Genomic DNA, 20,111 nt, shown 5'->3' on the forward strand with positions numbered 1-20,111 from the left:
ATCTTCAGTATCATTATTCTGAATCCTTTTTCTGGAAGGTTGCCTATCTCCAGTTCATTTAGTTGTTTTTCTGGGGTTTTACCTTGTTCCTTCATCTGGTACATAGTCCTCTCCTTTTTCATTTTGTCTGTTTTTCTGTGAATGCGGTTATCATTCCACTGGCTGCAGGATTGTAGTTCTTGCTTCTGCTGTCTGCCCTCTGGTAGATGAGTCTATCTGAAGAGGATTGTGCAAGCTTCCTGATGGGAGGGACTCATCGTTGGTAGAGCTGAGTGTTGCTCTGGTGGGCAGAGTTCAGAAAAACTTTAATCCTCTTGTCCGCTGATGGGTGGGGCTGAGTTCCCTCCCTGTTGGTTGTTTGGCCTGAGGCACCCCAGCACTGTAGCCTACAGGCTCTTTGGTGGAGCTGATGGTGGACTCCAGGAGGGCTTGTGCCAAGGAGTACTTCCCAGAACTGCTGCCAGTGTCCTTGTCCCCACAGTGAGCCAGAGCCACCCCCCCCCACCTCTGCAGGAGACCCTCCAACACCAGCAGGTAGGTCTGGTTCAGTCTCCCATGGGGTCACTGCTCCTTCGCCTGGGTCCCGATGCGCACACTACTTTGTGTGTGCCCTCCAAGAGTGGAGTCTCTGTTTCCCCCAGTCCTGTCGAAGTCCTGCAGTCAAATCCCGCTAGCCTTCAAAGTCTGATTCCCTAGGAATTCCTCCTCCCATTGCCGGACCCCCAGATTGGAAAGTCTGACGTGGGGCTCAGAACCTTCACTCCAGGGGGTGGACTTCTGGGGTATAAGTGTTCTCCAGTTGGTGAGTCACCCACCCAGCGGTTATGGGATTTGATTTTATTGTGATTGCGCGCCTCCTACCATCTCATTGTGGCTTCTCCTTTGTCTTTGGATGCGGAGTATCTTTTTTTGGTGAGTTCCAGTGTCTTCCTGTTGATGTTTGTTCAGCAGTTAGTTGTGATTCCAGTGCTCTCGCAAGAGGGAGTGAGCACACGTCCTTCTACTCTGCCATCTTGAACCAATCCTGGAAAATTCTTAAGCTGAACAGTTTTCTTTACTTTTTTGAATTTATCTGTGTGAGGTGAAGCAAAAACTTAAAGACAGGTAAGCACCTTGATCAGTTTCAACAAACTGAGAACAAAAGTATTTCTAATCAAAATTGTTAAACACTATCCTAGCTCATTCTCGAAGCCTAGTCAATATTTGTCAAATCACATAGAGCTAAAACTTCTCTGAGCTCAGGACTCCAATCCTATGTCATGGTCATTTGGGGTGTCCTGTTTGACTATTTAAATTAGGGCCCCCCGAATTCAGTGGGCAAAGTTAATAACTAGAAAATTCAAGTCATAAAAATCGTATCGGCACCTGCCTCCTGATAGCCACACTTTCCTTCCCCTTGGTCATTATGACTTAGGCAGGTGTTCCCTAACTTAGCAACCTCCATCCTCACTCTCCTTCAAGTCCAAGACTTTGTCTCTTGCCCTGTTCCTCCCCACCATCCGGCCCAAGCCACAGTCTCCCTACAATTGAGTTCCCAGCAGGTGGAGAAGTGGAGAAGGGGAAGTTCCTGAAGCAGGGGCAGGAGGTAGCGGATATGGCCATGGTATTGTATTGTGGAATTCTGAATATATTTTCTCATAAACACACATGGGGTTTAGGTCTATAAGCTCTTCCCCGAGTGAAAACTTAGAGCATTTTTCTCATAAAGAAAGTGAAGTGTTTCTAAATGGTGGTATGAGGGTCAAGCACATTGTGAGTTCGTAAGTGTTGCAGAACCAGCCTTCAAAAACTCACCAAGTCTGTAGAAAAGGCATTCAAGTCCCAATAATCAGCCTGCACTCATACTCTTGGTGTGCAGCTGCGTTCTTGCTGGGATTTAGTGCTCCCTTGGTTAGCATGGCAGGTACACATTTCGAGTAGAGAAGGAAGTGTCAGGCTTCCGTGATGACAGTTTCTATTCTAGTCCCTTAGTTCTCTGTTCTGATCTTAATTTAGCTTTTCAAGGAAGGTTTCCTGCCGGGAAGATAATGAGCAAAATGCTTTAGATGAGGATTCTGGTTGACTTGCCAGTTCCGTTTCATTAAAAATAAGTAAGTTGGAATTCTGGCTTATAAATAAGGCTCATGTGGCTTTGGTTCTGTGCATCAACCTGTAAGGAGCCAGACGTTTCTGGGTGAGCTAAAGGTCAGTCACCCGTCAGAACCTCCATGATGAGAACCATGCCTCAGGACCCCTGCCTGGTATTGTCATGATCCCAAGGTCATGTGAACTTTTACTTTGTTTGGTAATAATTCATTAAATTGGTACATGTCTGCATATGAGGACATAGCAGTAAATTAGACAAATAAGGCCCCTATCACTTGCCATTTTAGATTTGGGGGTGGGGTGGAGGAAACAAAAGGGGAAATAAACAAATTTGGATGCCGGTAAGTGCTATAAAAGGAACAAAATAGGATGATGGGCTGGAGAGAAGCTTCGGGTGGAAGGAAGGGTATGAATTAGGGCAGCCCGTCTGAGGTGTTTGAGCTGAGACATAAATCATGAGATTTGCGGGCGAGCAGAGGTTTGAGAGTAGGGTCTTCTCAGGAGAGGGAACAGCAAATGCAAAGGACAATGAGGTAGGACATAGCTGGACATATGAAGGGTCAGAAGGGTGGTCAGTGTAGTCACAGCACAGGTGGCAAGATGGAGCTCTCAGGGCATGAGGTTCCAGAACTCATAGGACTCAGGAAGGAATGTGAATTTTATTCCGAGTGTTTCCTGACCAGAGTGATTGTTTGTTTATCGTATGATGTGGCTGGAGCATAGATCCTTGAACTTGGCTGTCTGGGTTCACTTCCTGGCTTCACAGTTTTTTGGACATGGGTGAGTTTCCTAACTTCTCTGTGCCTCAGTTTCTTCATCTACTAAGTGGGGAAAAACATCCTAGGGCTGTTGTGAAGTTTAAACAGGTGAAATTTATAAAAGATTAGAATGCGGTTTGGTGCATAGCACTTGCTTAACTCGTGTTCACCACTGTAATCTAGAAATGTTTATTAGTTATGGAATCTGTGCTCAACATTGCATTTTGCCCTATGAATAGTTCTCATCTATCCATTCTTCTCCAGTCTTCACACACTCCATTCTCAGGCAGAGAATTCTTCCAAACTGAATTAGATTTACGCTGCATAAAATCCTATGATGCCTTTCAACTGTACTCAGATAAAATCCAAGCACTGTCTTAGCGGGCCCAGCATGCTCTAGGCCTCGTCTACCCTCTATACTTCTGCTCATACCTCCGTCCATCCCATTCCTCACTCCATTTTAGCCATACTGACCCTTTCTGCTCTAGAGCACGCTAAGCTCTCTACTGCCTTATGGCATTTGTGTTCACGTTCTCTTGATGGAAAACCTTGCTGTAGACTTTTGTTCTTATCAAATGTATCCTCTCCTTTAAGATTGGAGGACGGGGAGCCTGTAGGTGATGAGGCTACAAAGAAGGGTTCAGCTAGAAAGTAGAGTTTTTAGGAAACAGAAGGAAGCAAAATCAAAGCACAAAATACCCAACTGGAGTTGTTGAATGTGGGCGATTAAAAAAAAAGACCATGCCCAAGATGTCGCCCAGCCACATGACTTAAGGAGTGGTGGTGAATGGTGCTGGCTCTGGAAAGACATGTAGGATGGAAAATGTTTTGTTTTCTAATTGGGGGATGGAGGGAAACATTTGGTTGAGTTTGAGGTGACGACGGTGACAAGACATTGAAATTGGTGTCCAGCAGATATTGTAATACAGACTGCGCTTGGATGTATTGGCCAGATGGAAAAATATTGATTTGGGCAACATCAGTTTAAAAATTAATGAGTTCTCTCAGGGACAGTAAGAGTAGGGAGGGAAGATCAGTTCCAAGAGCTGAGACTTGGGAGGTGTTCAAGTCCCCCCAGGAGGAAGGGAGGCAGGGGAAAGGAGTATGAGTGGAGAAGCGAGCCCTGGTTGAAGAAGTGGGATAGGGAGGGTGGGAGGGAGGGAGACGCAAGAGGGAAGAGATATGGGAACATATGTATATGTATAACTGATTCACTTTGTTGTAAAGCAGAAACTAACACACCACTGTAAAGCAGTTATACTCCAATAAAGATGTAAAAAAAAAAAAGAAAGAAAACCAGAGTCACTAAGTGCTGCTGAGTTGGGAGTATATTCCAGCAGGAGGTGGTCGATGACGACAGTGGGGCAACGAGGATATTAGTGCCCTTAGATGGCACGGGGTCTTTAGCATAGATGCTAAAGGGCTGCTCTCTCATTGTCTAATTCCATCTAGTAGGTTTACAGTAGTGAATGGGGTAAACAAGTTTCTGTTTTTGTCCTTTTGCTGTTCACTTCCAAAATTTGCTCCTGGGGTAAGATTATAATAATTGGTTCCATTTTTCCCTTACCTTATTTCTTGCAAAGTCAATTTTGGAAAATTCTGACCCCTGTCCTCCACCCCCGGAAATATTACAGATGAATTCCTGCAGCACGTCTTTGTCCCTGTGATGAAGGACAAAGTGAATGACTGCATTTGAAATGCAAAGGCCTTGGGTTTTGTCATTAATTCTGCCATTTCTTATTGGGAAACATTAGAAATAACCTATATAACTTCGTAGTTCGGTTTCACCATTCATAAAATAGGACTTGCATTAGCTTCCACTGACCAGCAAAGGAATATAAAAATGTAAGTTAATGTTGTAAGTGACCTTGCTTCCCACAGATAGAAGACACTTGAGACATGAAAAATTATTTTTATGTGTAGTAGAGACAACTTGTGCTTGGAATATTAATCCATTGGAAACATTTATGGGAAGAAATAACTAGCTTTCTTTGAATTTTGAAATGACGTATAAAATATCGTTTGAAAATTGTAATTGTTCCATAGTACTTGATTGCTCTTATTTCCAAATGGGCTGTGTCCTCAGAAGTGCCCAGGGCTGTGCATCTGTGATGCCAGGAAAGCTGGTAAGAAAGTAAAACGTCATAAATCAGTTGATTTGTCATCATGAGTCCAAATGATTGATTTTTAAAATTTTTTATCCATCATAAAAGTAATATGTCTGATTATAGAAAAATCAGAGTTACACGCAAACATAAAGAAGAAACACAATGAATTCATAGCCCTAACGCTCAGAAGGAAACCTGCAAGAGCATTTTGGTGTCTTCATTTCCAAAGACTGATTAAAAAAAACAAAAACTAAAACTAATCTAAATGGCAGCCACCTATGCTTTGCGTCCACGATGTCACTTGGTTCTCTTGCCAGCCCTCTGCGGTGGACACTGGTTGGTGGCCTTCCTGGACATGTAAAGGATTTGCGTATCAAGGAGGGCAGGAGACTGGCCCAAGAGCGTCCATGTAGCCTGTGGGGGGGATGCACAGTGCCTCTTCTGACTCAAAATACCGTAGCTTCTTCCCTTATATGAGGCTGTGTCTTCATAAATCAGCCTTCCGGTGTAGATAATTACAATCTTAAGGTCTGAGCAAATCTGGTTCTGTTTCAACATACTTTTATCAAAGTAGTTATGTGACTGTCACTTGGTGTCACCTTCCTAAACCAACTTTTAATTTCCGTACCATTTCAGAGCCTCGTAGCCAACAACCAAAAAAAATATCCAGTTTTTATAACAACTTGTTTCTATGTTCCGTAGACTTTCCTGGAGGTACTTAGAGGGGCCTTTCTACTGCCTAAGGCTCAACTACTTTTACATAACCTCTGCCTTCTTATACTCTAGGAAACCTTGTCAATTGCTTTATGCTTTTCACTTGACGGCAGTCACGGCATCTTTCCTCCATCTGAACAAATAACAATGTTAGAAGAGAGATGAAGGGTAAAGACTCCAGTTTGCTGGTATTTGGAGCCATGAGCGATAACAGCCATTCATCTCTGAGCCCTTTGATACTGAATTGCTCTAGAATGACATTCTTCTTGCAAGATATAGATTAGATCTTTAACTGATTATTAATAGACTTTATTTTAAAGGATAGTTTTATATTTACAGGAAAATGGAGAAGACAATATAGAGAGTTCCCCTACACCCCATAACCAGTTTCCCCTATTATTAACATCTTACCTGAGTATTGTACAATTGTTACAATTAATGAACCGATATTGACATAATATTTTAAACTACAGTTCATACTTTATTCCAGTCTCCTTACTTTTTACCCAATGTCCTTTTTCTGTTCCTCAGTCCCAGGCAGGATTCCACAATATGTTTAGTCATTATGTCTCCTTAGGCTCCTCTTGGCTGTGACAATTTCGATGACATTGATAGTTTTGAGGTGTGCTGGTCAAATCTATTGTAGGATGCACTGTATTGGCATTTGTCTCAAGATTAGATTGGGGTTATGGTTTTTAGGGATTAAGATCACAGAGGTAAAGCGTCATTTTCATCATATCCTATTGAAGAGTACGTCCCAACAACAGGACTACAGTTGTTGACGTTGACCTTTATCATCTGGGTGACATAGTGTTTTTCAGGTTTTTCCACTGTAGACTTACTCTTTTTTAGATTAACTTTTGCCATGGTTCTTTTTAAACATCCTCGAGCTATACCATTTAAAAATCACATCCCCCAGGCTTCCCTGGTGGCACAGTGGTTAAGAATCCGCCTGCCACTGCAGGGGACATGGGTTCGAGCCCTGGTCTGGGAAGATCTCACATGCCGCGGAGCACCTAAGCCCGTGTGCCACAACTACTGAGCCTGCGCTCTAGAGCCCGTGAGCCACAACTACTGAGCCCACGTGCCACAGCTACTGAAGCCCGTGTGCCTAGAGCCCACGCTCCACAACAAGAGAAGCCACTGCAATGAGAAGCCCGTGCACCGCAATGAAGAGTAGCCACCTCTCGCCACAACTAGAGAAAACTCGTGCACAGCAACGAAGACCCAACGCAGCCAAAAATAAAGAAAAAAATTAAATTAAATTAACATTTTAAAAAATTAAAAATAAAAATCACATCCCTAATTATCACCCATGGAGTCTGCAGATGAGACGAGAGATTGACGTTGTTATTTGGAAAGGACTATAGATAGGAATCTGAACCAAGGAGATATATTTGTCCTTTATGGGAATGTTGCCACCATTTTTCTCTGAACCAAGATGCTGCTCAGTCAATTTTATAAGATTTTCTTTAGCTCTCAGATATTCGGAGCTAATAAAAGTGCTTTATGCATTACCAGGGCCTTGTCCCCAGATTCTTTTGCAGTTCATATTGGTTGCCTCAATTTTTTCCCCCCAGCTAGATTTTCTAAGGAATATTTATCTTTTTTAAAATTAATTAATTAATTAATTTATTTTTGGCTGCATTGGGTCTTTGTTGCTGCGCACGGGCTTTTCTCTAGTTGCGGTGAGCGGGGGCTACTCTTCGTTGCAGCACGTGGGCTTCTCATTGCGGTGGCTTCTCTTGTTGGGGAGCACGGGCTCTAGGCATGCGGGCTTCACTAGTTGTGGCACGGGGGCTCAGTAGTTGTGGCTTGTGGGCTCTAGAGTGCAGGCTCATTAGTTGTGGCGCATGGGCTTAGTTGCTCCACAGCACGTGGGATCTTCCCTGACCAGGGCACAAACCCATGTCCCCTGCATTGGCAGGTGGATTCTTAACCACTTTGCCACCAGGGAAGCCCAGGAATATTTATCTTAATCCTACTTTTGGTACCTCAGATTAATTCTCCTCTCTTAGGTTCATGTAGGGATTGATAGTGATTTCCCTTTAAAGCCAGAATTCCAGGCATGATGTTTTAAGTTTTGTCTTGACTAGTAATCTTATTAGAGGTTGTTACCCCAGTGGCCCATTGAATGGATACCCACGAAGTAAGCACCTAAATGTCCACATTTTCTAATGATGGATATGAAGTTGTCATCTTCACACTATTAGCATGGTTTGGTTGGAGAACCACTGTCTAGGAGTCTGGAAACTTGGATTCTGACATCCTAGTCTGATCTTATGCATTAAGCTTTTCAAAAGCCCTTTGACTACACTGACTTATTTGAGCTTCCTTGACCCTATGAGAATTAGTGGGGGAGAGAACATGGTCCCCATTTTATAAAGGGCAGAACCTCAGATGCACACTTTGACTGAGGGCAATAAATCAAAGAGGAGTCAAGACCAGAGCCAAGTCTTGTGGCTCCAAGGTGTTCATTGTTCATGATCGCAGAACTCCGTGTCCATCTTCACCTCTGATGAGCTGAAGCCCTTAGGTGGGCATTAGGGTGGTCCGGACCTCCCTTAGTAAGCTAGGCCAAGGGGGCTTGGCCGGAGCAGAAACGAGGCAAGACTTCCATGCGCAGCTAGGCTCTGGGTGATTCACACGGAGGGGAGATCTGAAGTCACTTTTGGGGGTGTCTTCATTGCTGGCTTTTCTAAGACCTTAAAAGCCATGGCTGTAAAGATTCCTGCCTAAGGAACTGGGTCTATAACTTCCCTTTTCAGCAGGCATAATCAGGTCTGAAGATGACAAACTCAGACAAGCAAAGAAGGCACACACATCCCTCATGGGAAAGCAGAGCTGATTGTCACAGACGAGAATTGTGGTAGGAACCCAAATATTCGAATATGCTTTTTTTCCACCATGAGACTGAAGCAAACTGGCCATTTTATCAAAAGGCCAAGTCATGTATCTGGTTACTCAACAGACAGAAAGCTGGAAGTTCCTCCTCCAGATAAGCTATTCACATTCACATTTTTTATTTAGTCAACTGAGTTTTGTTGATGCCCAAATATTTGGAAAAACAAAATGTGTGCAAACTGTATATTTTCTAAGGTCATATTTTTTCCCCTGGGTTTCCAGGGCTTGAATGTGAGGCCTGCTTTTATGGTTTGTCAACAAGATCACTCCATAAAATGCATTCTGATATCTCACAGCTGTGTATAATTTATTCTGTCTATCCATGCAGCACAAATAAAATTTTTATTTGCATCATCTAAAAGAAATACCAGTGTATAAATACATAAGCAAAGCTCAAAAGAAACCGTCTTCTGACTCCATATACTGCTGGGGGGATATTGTGCAACCATTAAAAAAGCCGAGAGATGGCTTCATTATCCATGTAGATAGACCATAAATACTGTACTCAGCAAATAGTATAGTTATTCAATTTCTTTAAAAGGTTGCACAACATTCCCCAAGTGCTGGCAGAGTCTGCCTCTCAATTCTCCTTGGGATATTTAGAAAATAAAGCCTCTTAGAGGGGGAAAAAAAAATCAGCCCTGAAGGACTTCTTTTGATTAAGACGTTGGAATATGTAGGTGAAAAGGGAAATGTTCAGTGGTTGGAACATTTTGCCTTTAGGAGAGTGAGTAACTGTCTTTCTCTGCTCCTAGGAGTCTTGGAGGATAAAGGTCCAGGGGACTAAGAACGTTCTTTATATTTGGCTCATGCAGCTTCAGTTTGATTATCGAATAGGAAACCCCATGAAGGCGCCCTGCCCAGCTTCCCCCAAGTCAAGGATGTGGCCTTGCTGCCTCTCCTGGTTCCCCGACTGGCAGAGGCAACCAAGAGACCTGGATTTCATGGCCGCATCTCTTTCTGCTGAGACAGGCAGCTTCTGAATGAGTCCTATTAAATGTGAAGACATTTTCTCTAGGTCGCTGAGGCCTGGGTGATAATCTTCCATGCCTTCGAGCATTGCGGCCGGAATAGCCATGAAAACCGTGGCGTCTTCTGCGGCCGGGTGGTGGGTGATCCAGAACTCCGGTTTTAGGTTTAACGGGCCTTGGGCAATTGGATTTGCGATTAAGTACTCAATTTAACAACCTACTTGCATTGGAAACTTAAGCTAACAGAACTGCCAGGAGTAGCTTATAATCAAATTGGTTTGTTTATGTAGAGGAAATCTGAAAATGTTTGCAGTCACTTTCTGAACAGTTTTACCTGACTTTTCAGAAGATTAACATGTCAGCCAGGGTAACTCTTGGCACGTGGCATGGTTTTCACTGGCTGAGGGGAAAGTTCAGACGGATCTGCCGTTTTCACCCCATAATTGTGGGTATTTCAAAGCCTTCTTAATCCAATTCAAACAACACACCAGCACTCTTTCAAGATAAGTTCAGTTAATTGCACTTAGTCCTGCTCTGCAGGAGCTGTGTAACTGAATCGGAACTCACATTGTTTCAGTAAATTCCAACATGGGAATCCCACTGAGGGTCCTGAGTAAGAGACCCGGGGCTTGGCAAAGCTTAGAGAGCAATGCCGATAAAACCAGTTGGTGTTCTTCACGCTTCCTGTGTATGACCTACCTCGGGCCTCCCCGCCCTTTGCCTCGTTTTATGGAAAAGGAACGCACTTGCTGACCATCTGCTGACGTGTTCTTTCCGCGGCTCTGGATGGGGCTGGAAGGTTCTCATCTTCACGTCTCATTTCTATGCTTCCCATCCCAACAAATAAAGGTCTTTCCTCCCTGTGCATCAGAAGTAGCCACCCCCCCACTCTACCACCACCTTGTTTTTCTCATTAAATTTTATTTCGAAATCATTTTAGATTTACAGAAGAGTTACAAGGACAGCATGTAGCCCTGTTGTTTCAGGGTCCTGGTTACTCTCTGAAATGGTCTTATTCATTCAGCCGTCTCTCTCCCAATATAATAATACAGGTCACGAGGGCAGCTTGATGTGTGTCCCTCTCTTAGATATACAGGATGGAGAGAACCAAGTGTGCTGGGACGAAGCTGTATTTAAGAGACGAGGGTCTCCACAGTGTAGGCAGAGGGGGCTGGCTCCAGGTGACAAGAGGGTGTCCTGGGCTGAAGCAGGAAGAATGGGATTTTTGAATGGAAGACATCAGGTCTAGAGGGCCCATCATAAGGCGAGCACTTAATAGATAGTTGGTGAATGAGTGAGTGAGTGAATGAATGAACAAACAGATAAGTGGGCCAACGACTGGACCAGGACTGATGGCTAATACGTGGTCGGGTTGGTAGTGATGCTGGGGTGTGTCTTACTCCAAAACCCATGCTTGTAACGACTCTGCACCATCTTGGAGCACATTGAAGGGCATGAACTCAAGCCACTGGATGAAGTTCATTTATTCAAGGTCTCTGTGCGATCAGTGACTGCCCCCTCTGCAGCCAGGAAAGACTTCTGATGAATTCCATGCAGACAGCCATTCTTTCCTCCATCCTGCCCTCCACTGATGTCCACAGATGTCACCACCTGGAGCCAGCCCCCTCCGCTTGCACGGCTGGAACCCTCATCTCTCCAACACAGGTTCATCCCTGAAAACTCAGCTCATCCCAGCCCTGAGACCACAAGCCCTGCTCTCCTTGCTCCCCGGGCCCATGGTCCTCTCCCTCCCTCTAGTGCCCCATGTGGCCGACGGCCCCAGCTCATCCCCTCTGCCACTGGCCATAGTCCCAACTTTCGGTTCATCCTCGGTCCCTTGGCGCTCAACAACTGAGAGTTTTAAATGCTTCGTGACCAGCTTGAGAATTTTCCAGAGAGGCTGTGTCAGACAGTTAATACTCAAGTGGTCATCCTTTTGTGACCTGAATAGAGCTGCAGGCCTCCACACGGAGGAGGATGAAATGGTGTGGATTTAAAAGTATTTGGGGACCTGTAAAATGTCTAGGATTAAAATTTCAATACCATTTGTGCCCAAAAATGCGAACTCTTTAGTAACTTGAAACTGTGGTGTTGTGACTCAGGTCTGAAAATTATGAGTCCTGGTTGAAGAAATGGGAATAACATGTGAGGAATCAGCTCCTGTCCTTTACCTTGAGGGATGGACTGTGGTCGCACCGAATAGCAGGAGGGTGACCTCATAGGGGAGCTAGCCCGGAGAAATTACCGTATTTGTTAAGAAAGCAGTACACTCCCCGGAGGAGAAAAATGTTACCCTTTCCATTAGGATTGTTTATGGAAATGGGGCTACACTGGACCTGGGTCAGTATATTAGCTGGTTTGACAGTACCCCAGGAAACAAGATCACATAATAGTTGGTAGAACGACTTGATTTTTTTTTTTTTTCCGTGAACCAGTCTAGTCAGTCTGAACTTGACAAATTAATTTTGTCTATAGAATCACTCCCATAAGTACATAAAATTAGCCTCCATGAGTACAGAGAGCAGAGTTGGCATTGTGTTGAACTGATTCGCTGGAACTTAAGTAAATGGATTTAGTCTTAATATAGCTAAAGCCCTGAGACTTTAACTAGAGCTGATCTTAGGCAAAGCATTAATTCATCATTTAAAAAGTCACGGCTCGTGGGTTTTTGTTGCTCGTCGAAGGACAGAATTATATACTTTGACTATGCTAATCACCCAGCACATGCCACAGGGCTTGAAGGAAAAAATTAGCTCTTGTTTTCTTTGTTACAAGATTTTTTATGTTCGATTGACAGAGAATTAATCAGTTTTAACACTTGGCTATGATTTAATAGATTATGGTGTTTCCCTGGCCTTATTCAACTTCCAGATATTTTCATTGAGTCATTGATGTCATACTTCTGATGCTAAACTCTTCTGGACTGGAATAAGCATGGGGATTTTTTTCTTTGTGTTGTAGGGGTGAACTTGGGAAGCAGATTCGTACCTTCCGTGCAACAGGCCGGCACGAGGGACGGGAGAGGAGCTTACGAAGTGGTCAGTGCCTCTCTTTTGAATGGAGACCCGTGGAACCCAGTGACAAACGCAGACACAAAGGTCAGTTTTTTTGGTTTTGTTTTTCTTCTTGACTTTTCAATGACTGAAGTTTAAAAATCACATTAACTGCATTAATATTCTTTTATTCAGGTTTTGTCTTTATTTTAATTCCAACTTTATCCTTCCTTATAAAGTGAAATCTTCATTATGAAGAAGATAAAATACAGACTGCTTTTGATGTGACAGTTCTGATGAGTCTCTCAACACTGTTTGTGTCTGTGGAAGCTTACTTTTTCAAGCACACACCAGGGATAACATTTCCAGATATACAGCTTTCAGCTCATTTTACCTGAGTGCTGGATCTTTTTCTATATTCATGTCTATTTCATTAACATTTCAGTTTTATCGATCAATTACTGGTAGAAACATTTTAATGCAACTTTTAAAATTTATTTATTTTTGGCTGTGTTGGGTCTTCCTTGCTGTGCGTGGGCTTCCTCTAGTTGCCGTGAGCGGGGGCTACTCTTTGTTGCAGTGCACGGGCTTCTCATTGTGGTGGCTTCTCTTGTTGCAGAGCACGGGCTCTAGGCGCTGTGGGCTTCAGTAGTTGTGGCACGTGGGCTCAGTAGTTGTGGCTCATGGGCTCTAGAGCGTAGGCTCAGTAGTTGTGGCACACGGGCTTAGTTGCTCCACGGCATGTGGGATCTTCCTAGACCAGGGCTTGAACCCGTGTCCCCTGCATTGGCAGGCAGATTCTTAACCACTGCGCCACCAGGGAAGTCTCTGTAATGAGTTTTAATGCAGTTTTATGCTTTGTTTACTTTGACACATGTTTGATTTGAGTCTTCTATGATGTAAAAGAATAATATAAAATAATTGAAATATTAGTGATGAAATTTCATATTTTGATGAGTTTTGTCTGACAAATATAAGTGAGTTTCTTAAATTTCAGAATTGTTGGAACAGTTGGAAAGGGATAAAATCTATAGAAATATGAGCTCTTTGGAGAGATCATACAGATGGCTTTGTCCTTGTGTTATGTGGAACTATTTTTAGAGTATTTTTTATAATAGAAAACAGATTTTTTTAAAAGAGCAGTTGAGATTGTGAAAATGTTCTGTAGTGTTCTGGAAGGGCTGCAGTGGGCCACCTTTGTGTCCATAATGATAATATGATTTACATCATTATTTTATTTTCTAAAGAGGCTTTCAGCTGAAAGTGGGCATTCAGAAAGGTTGGGTTAAAGGAGCCAAATGCCAGAACTAAACTTTTTCAGTATTTCTGCTTCATGGAGACTGTTGCAGCTGGAATATACAAAGTATAAGTCAATCACGGTGACACTGATACTGTTTCCTAGATGAAAAACTTAAGACACTAAAGAAAATTTCATCATGCTACTAATTTGCAAAATGAGAGACGATACGATAGATTCAGAAGAAGAGAGGTATACTATGTTGTAAAGGAAGTATATCTTTAAAATATTCATAGGCACTAATTAATAATATAAAAATATGGAACAATCTAAAGTTACTTGGGTGGTGGAAGCCTTTATGGGAGTTTTTCCCTGGTGGTAGGGTTGCCAGATTTAGCAAATAAGAGTACAGGATGCCCCGTTAAACTTGGACTTAGGTAAACAGTGAATATTTTTGGGCATAAGTCTATCCCATGCAATATTTGGGATATTGTTGTTTATCACAGTCCAGATTTAACTGCCGTCCTATGTTTTATCTGGCAGCCCACCTTGGAGGGCATCAGAGCAACAAGCTGATAAAGGTTCTCAGTATGCCTTTGGAATGGACTAGTTCAGGTTGGCTCTAGTTTCTGACCTCCAGCTTCATCCTTACTACCAGCTAGCCACCTTGCAGACATCAGGAGGCATACCAGAGGGGGAACTGGTACATCCGCCCTGGCCAAGCTGACAGCCTGATGGCCGGGGGCCACCAGCACCATCTTTGTAGAAAACTAGGAAAAGCCATTGTTGTTTGATCGCTGTCCCACCTCCTCTAGGGGTCTGCATCCAGGATTAGAACCAGGCAAGAAGTAGGCACATACCTAGTGGCTAAAATAACTCCAGGTCACTGACATTATTTAAGGGAACAGCGACCTGGGTGGTTTGGGGAACAGCATCTTGTCGTAATGCCGTGGGGCTCATCTCAGCATGTGGCTGTGGAGTCAGCCTTATGGCTCTGTAATTACTATGTGCCCCCTTAATTGGTGGTTAACCACTAAGACCTTGCATGAAAAGCGTACATGTAAATGTCTGTTAATGTGCGTGTACCTGCGTGCCGTCATTCTTCACGGGGTAGCTGTGTATGTTTGTTGTGGGAATAAGGGTTCTGCCAAGTGGCGTGTTTGTGTACGTCTTTCTTCGTCATCAAAATAACAGTCAATGCTGTAATTTTATTTTATTTAAAAAAAATTTTTTGGGGGGGGATTTATTGAAATCTTTCCTTTATTGTGCATCTTCAATATCTAGGACCAGTATCCCGTTTTCTCCATCCTGAATTCCCCTCAGAGTGCACAGCTGGGGGCAGCTGCAGTGGCTGATGCCTTTTTGGCCACAACATCTTTTGTTCACTAAATGGCAGGGGACAAACTCTGCCCGCAGCGCCTCATTTTGGTCATAAATCTGACCAACTTTTGGGAGGCACATCGTGACCAATTTTGTCCCATGGTGCTAAGAAGGCTTATTCCTACATTGAGGAGGATTCTGTGGATAGGCCACTCAACGTGCTCTAATTTTCAGATTAGGCCCTGTTGACAGTCTAAAATTCTCTGGATCTCCCATCTTACTAGTCTATTATGATCTGGGAAATGTTTTCCCTTGTTCCTTCTTCCCACATCTAGAGTTGCGCTATTACAAATATTCTACATAGAGGTATGTATATGATCGATGGCCTCAAGACATTTAGTCATCATTACTTTGTTGGAGGCCTCGTTAAATATTGAGTAATGCAAGAGACAGCAATCTTATAAAATAGATGGGATATAAGTAATACTACTAGTAACTGTAATTTTAAACTACATTAACGGGGCGTATCTTCAAGTATGCAGAACATACCCACTTCATGAATATTTTTGCTGCACAACTATGCCTGCAGGACCTTAGAATACAGGCTTTTAGGTTTGCAATCCTGCTTTCCTGCTCCCCTCTTTCATTCCTTGCTGCCTTCTTTCCATTCAGCCAGTCTTTGACAGTTTGACTTAATTGGTCTGAGGGAAGGCCCAGGCATCAACTTGATGCAGGCAGAAGTACTCAGATTCTCTTTTTCTCTCTCTCTCATCTATGATGGAGATATATCCAAATGGGGTATTATTATGTCGTGTACAAATCAAGAGTCAAGGCATCATTGCCACTGATCACGTAGTTGAAAGAACAGAGCATGGGGAGAGAACATGACCTTGTGTGCATCGGAGAGCTTCCGGCATTTTGTTTGTTTACTTGCCGTTGTTTTGATCTATAACCCGAGTATAAGCTTATCTGCTCTTTCCTCCCTCTTAGGGTCATTGTAAGAATGAGATGAAACAATGGGTGTGAAAATACATTAACTAAAAACTACCACCCCAATGTAAGGTGATATGGAGAGCTTAAAGTTTCTTTAGGGACCAACCTCCAATTTCATGTCCTAAAAAAATTTACTCTGGATCCAGGGAAGACATATCAAGATGGGGTTGATTGTGAGATGACCTCAGTTGAGCTCAGCCTTTGAAGACTCCAGGAAATTTCCAATTTCCAGCTTTCTCACAGGAGAATGAAACGATGGAAATAGTATGTGAAATGGAAAGTAAAAAGGCAAAAGGATTAGAACATGAAACCAGAGCTTCCCATAGCATACTGAGGATCTGAAAGATCAAATAGCTGCTAATTAAAATGGCAGAGGTAGAGTCTGCTGCATTGATTTCCATTTGCTTTGTTTCACGGCTGAGAAAACCAAGCCCTGTTTTTCCCCTCAAATAACCATCCCCTTTCACGCCTCCGCAATCAGCCTTCTCCTCGGAGGGGTCGTCTCATCTTCCCTCCCCACCTCCTCCCCCCCCTCCTCCCGCAGGTCCTCTGCAGCCCTCTGTAGCAGCTTCCACTCCCAGCACTTCATCACGACCGCTCTTGCCAAGGTCATGGGTGGCCTCTCAACCTCTGAAGCCAGAGCATGCCTCTCGCTCTTTATTTTACTTGTCTTGACGCTGATTCACTCTCCTTTGAAACTCTCACTTCCTTTGGCTCCTGAGACCCTGTTCGCTCTTGTTTGCTCTCGTATGTTTTTTTTTGTTTTTTTGTGGTACGCGGGCCTCTCACTGTTGTGGCCTCTCCCGTTGCGGAGCACAGGCTCTGGACGCGCAGGCTCAGCGGCCATGGCTCACGGGCCCAGCCGCTCCGCGGCATGTGGGATCCTCCCAGACCGGGGCATGAACCCGCATCCCCTGCATCGGCAGGCGGACTCTCAACCACTGCGCCACCAGGGAAGCCCTTTCGTATGTTTTTAATTCTTGCCTTTGGTTCCTCTTCTCGGCTTTGCCCCTTAACTGTTGGTTTCCCCTGAGTTTCTCCCTCGGTGCGTTTCTGACTCAGGGCTCCTGCTGGGCGTGGCATTCCGTCCTGCGGCCTCACTACCCACCTGTGCAAGGGGGGGCGGGAGCTCCCGTGAGTGACAGAAGCAGCCACCGCCCACACACGGGCTCCTACTATGTGGGACGTGGGTCTGATCCCCTCACCATCGTCCTCCAGCATACACTGACTGACAGTCCACATCGCCCACCCTGCTCTGACGCCTGAGATTGGGTCACTGGCTTCCAGTGGATTTTACGCACCTCCAGCCGGAAGTTCCCAATTGCCTTAATGGACTGTGTCCCGATGTGGAAACAGCCCCCCAGCCATGTTCCCCACTTTGTGTAGTAGCCTCTGGAAGATAAGATTGTCATCCCCCAGCTCCCCTCAGATCATGGGCTTGGAGACATCTCATCCTTCAGACGCTTCTCACGGTATCTGACTCAGGTTCCTTCACTTGGTACCCACTGTGGAGGCTTAGCTCCCACCTCTCAGCCATCCTGCGCCTCCGTGGCAGCCTGTTGCCTAAATATGCCATGTTCTTTACTGCCGTGCAGAACTGGCATTTGCTTTGTCCCTGCCACCTGTGTCCTGCTCATTCCTGAAGCCCCAGCTTAACCAGCACCTTCTCTGTGCAGCTCATTCTGACCTCCCCAGCCACGTCTGTCCTTCCCAGACCTTTGTCCTAATCAGTCATCTCCATGACGTGAAGGCCCACCACGCACACGCTTCACTCGTGTGCACTGAGCCTGCGGACGTGGCAGAAACAGAAGCTAAGGACGTGCAGCTTAACTCACACACCCATCCTCTGATCTCCCCAAGGAGCATGTGGCCGGGGAATCGGCCGGGGTCGGGGGGAGGCGTGATGGGACATCGGGTGTCTGCTGTTTCCTCTCTTCCTCCACCTGAAACAGGGCAAGTCTCTCACTCCCTGAGAGCGAGTCTGGTTTTTCAAGTGGATGTCGTTATACAGCAGGGACCCCAAAATAAGCAAACTCAACTGTGCTCAACCCAGCGGGGTTCAGGAGAGAAGAAATGGCCACATTGAACTTACAGAAAAGCACAAAAACCATAAGGTACTTAGAAGATTACTGATAACTCTGCCTTGGGTACCGCTTCGCCTTCTGTGCTGGCTTTAGACCCTAACTCTGTGAGACTTGGGACTCAGCTCTTTGGCATGGATCATACTGTGCTGTCATCACTAGTTTATATTTGTGTTTCTCTCACCAGCCTGTGCCCTCCCCGCGGGTGGTGGCCTCAGCGTTATTCCTTCTTTGTCCCTTAGTGCAGTGTTCGGCATCCAGTGAGGGTACGGGCTCTGAGCCTTCCCCTGTGCCTGGGGGCTGGGTCGCTCACTGGCGTGGAGGTGCCTCGTGCTACAGAAGATAGAGGGGACAAAACTCAACCTTTGCATGTTATTCAAATACCAGAGGGTGCCTGGAGAGCTTCTCCATTTCTGCAGAGAGGTACAAACCACTCTTGGATGACCTGGACTTTTCAGACATTGCTGACCCCCTTGTAGCGAGTTTAGGTTCTTTTAAAATCGTTTTGGAGGTCTTTTATTGCTTGGAAGAACGTGACATTTTTCTCTTTTGTGGCTGCTAGGGTTCTACCTGGAATAACTCCCCACGTGTGCCTCTCTGTCCCAGTCCTAGAGAGAATGAGTTTCCTCTTCTCTAAGGGAGTGTTCTGGTCATTGCAGGAGTTGCTGCAGGCCAGCCGTGGTGCCTGAGCTTGACTGAGTAAGCTCAATGGTTAGCCCTTTGACTTATGGAACGTTGAGCTTACATTAGCTTACAAGCCAGCCAGTAGCGCTTCCTCTTAGGAAATAATGTTATTAAAATACCTCATGTGAGGCTTCTCATAAGAAAAGTACAGTGGCTCCAAAGTTGGAACATTATTTCTAGACTGTACGGTCTCTTAGGATGGTCTGTTCTCTGCCTCCACCCCCTGTCTCTTAACTCCCGTTGGACTCCCAACCCTACCCCTTGCCTGACAGTCCCCATGAGGCTACGTCTGCCACACAGGAGGCTCTCGTTCCAGCCTCACATAACCTACGTAGCCAAGATTCTGCCCACCCTTCTGGGAGAGGGATTAGCGAGATAAAAGGTGGCACCCCTATATCTTTGGGAACTCAGCTGTTTTTTAAGAGTTGATGGCAGGCAGAGTGGAAGGAGAAAAGGCTTTGGAACATACAGAAATGGCTTCACACTCCTGCACAGCCTCTGCCTTGCTGTGTGATGTTGGGCAAATGACAAGCCCTTGCTGAGTCTGTTTTCTCATTTGTAAAGGAGATGATGATGGTTACCCTGCTGTCTGACATAGTGCCCCCGGCGTGCTCAGTAAATCTCAGCCACTCTCCTTTCCCTTCATTCATTCTGGCCTTCCTCCTTACACTAGGGCAGGGCCCCTCAGCCCCAGCCCTGTTGCCACTGGGATGGGTAGTTCTCAGTTATGTGTGTAGGGGAAGGGGGCTGTTCTGTGCGTTGTAGGATGTCTGCCAGCATCCCTGGTCTTTACCGTGAGATGCCAGGAGCACCCTCCTCCCCAGCCAAGTCAACTCAAAAGGCCCTGGGCTGGGGCGTCGGGGGTGTGCATAATTCCCCAGGTTAAGAACCCCTGCGCTAAGAGAAAGCCGAGAAGGCTAAGGAAACAGTTACTGAGGACCTTTGCTTTGGGTGGAGCCACAGGTCAAAAATTGGCAAACTTTTTAAGTGAAGAGCTAGACAGTAAATGTGTTCAGCTGTGTGGGTCCTATGATCTCTGTCACAGCTACTCAACTTGGCCACTGCCGCTTAAAAGATAAAAGCAGCTGTAGATAATGAGTGAACCAGTGGGTGTGGCTGTGTTCTGATGAAACTTATTTGTGGACATTGTCATTTGAATTTTATAATGTTCATGTGTCATGAAATATTCTCCTTTTATTTTTCTTAACCATTAAGAAATATGAAACCATTCTTAGCTCTGCCAGTGGGCAGTGGGCTGGGTGT

At 44.9% G+C, this 20,111-nt stretch overlaps 1 protein-coding gene across 2 annotated transcripts in view; it reads left to right on the top strand.

Annotated features, from left to right (window-relative positions):
- ADAM12 (ADAM metallopeptidase domain 12) overlaps positions 1–20,111 on the top strand; it is a 395,851-nt gene that overhangs the window by 50,491 nt on the left and 325,249 nt on the right. For both annotated transcript variants that reach the window (XM_067709072.1, XM_067709071.1), the window contains exon 2: positions 12,502–12,638. In XM_067709072.1, coding sequence (XP_067565173.1) covers positions 12,502–12,638 — 137 coding nt within the window. The remainder of the gene's footprint in view (positions 1–12,501; positions 12,639–20,111) is intronic.

Source organism: Pseudorca crassidens, chromosome 16 (assembly GCF_039906515.1).
Source record: "Pseudorca crassidens isolate mPseCra1 chromosome 16, mPseCra1.hap1, whole genome shotgun sequence".
Taxonomy (NCBI): domain Eukaryota; kingdom Metazoa; phylum Chordata; class Mammalia; order Artiodactyla; family Delphinidae; genus Pseudorca; species Pseudorca crassidens.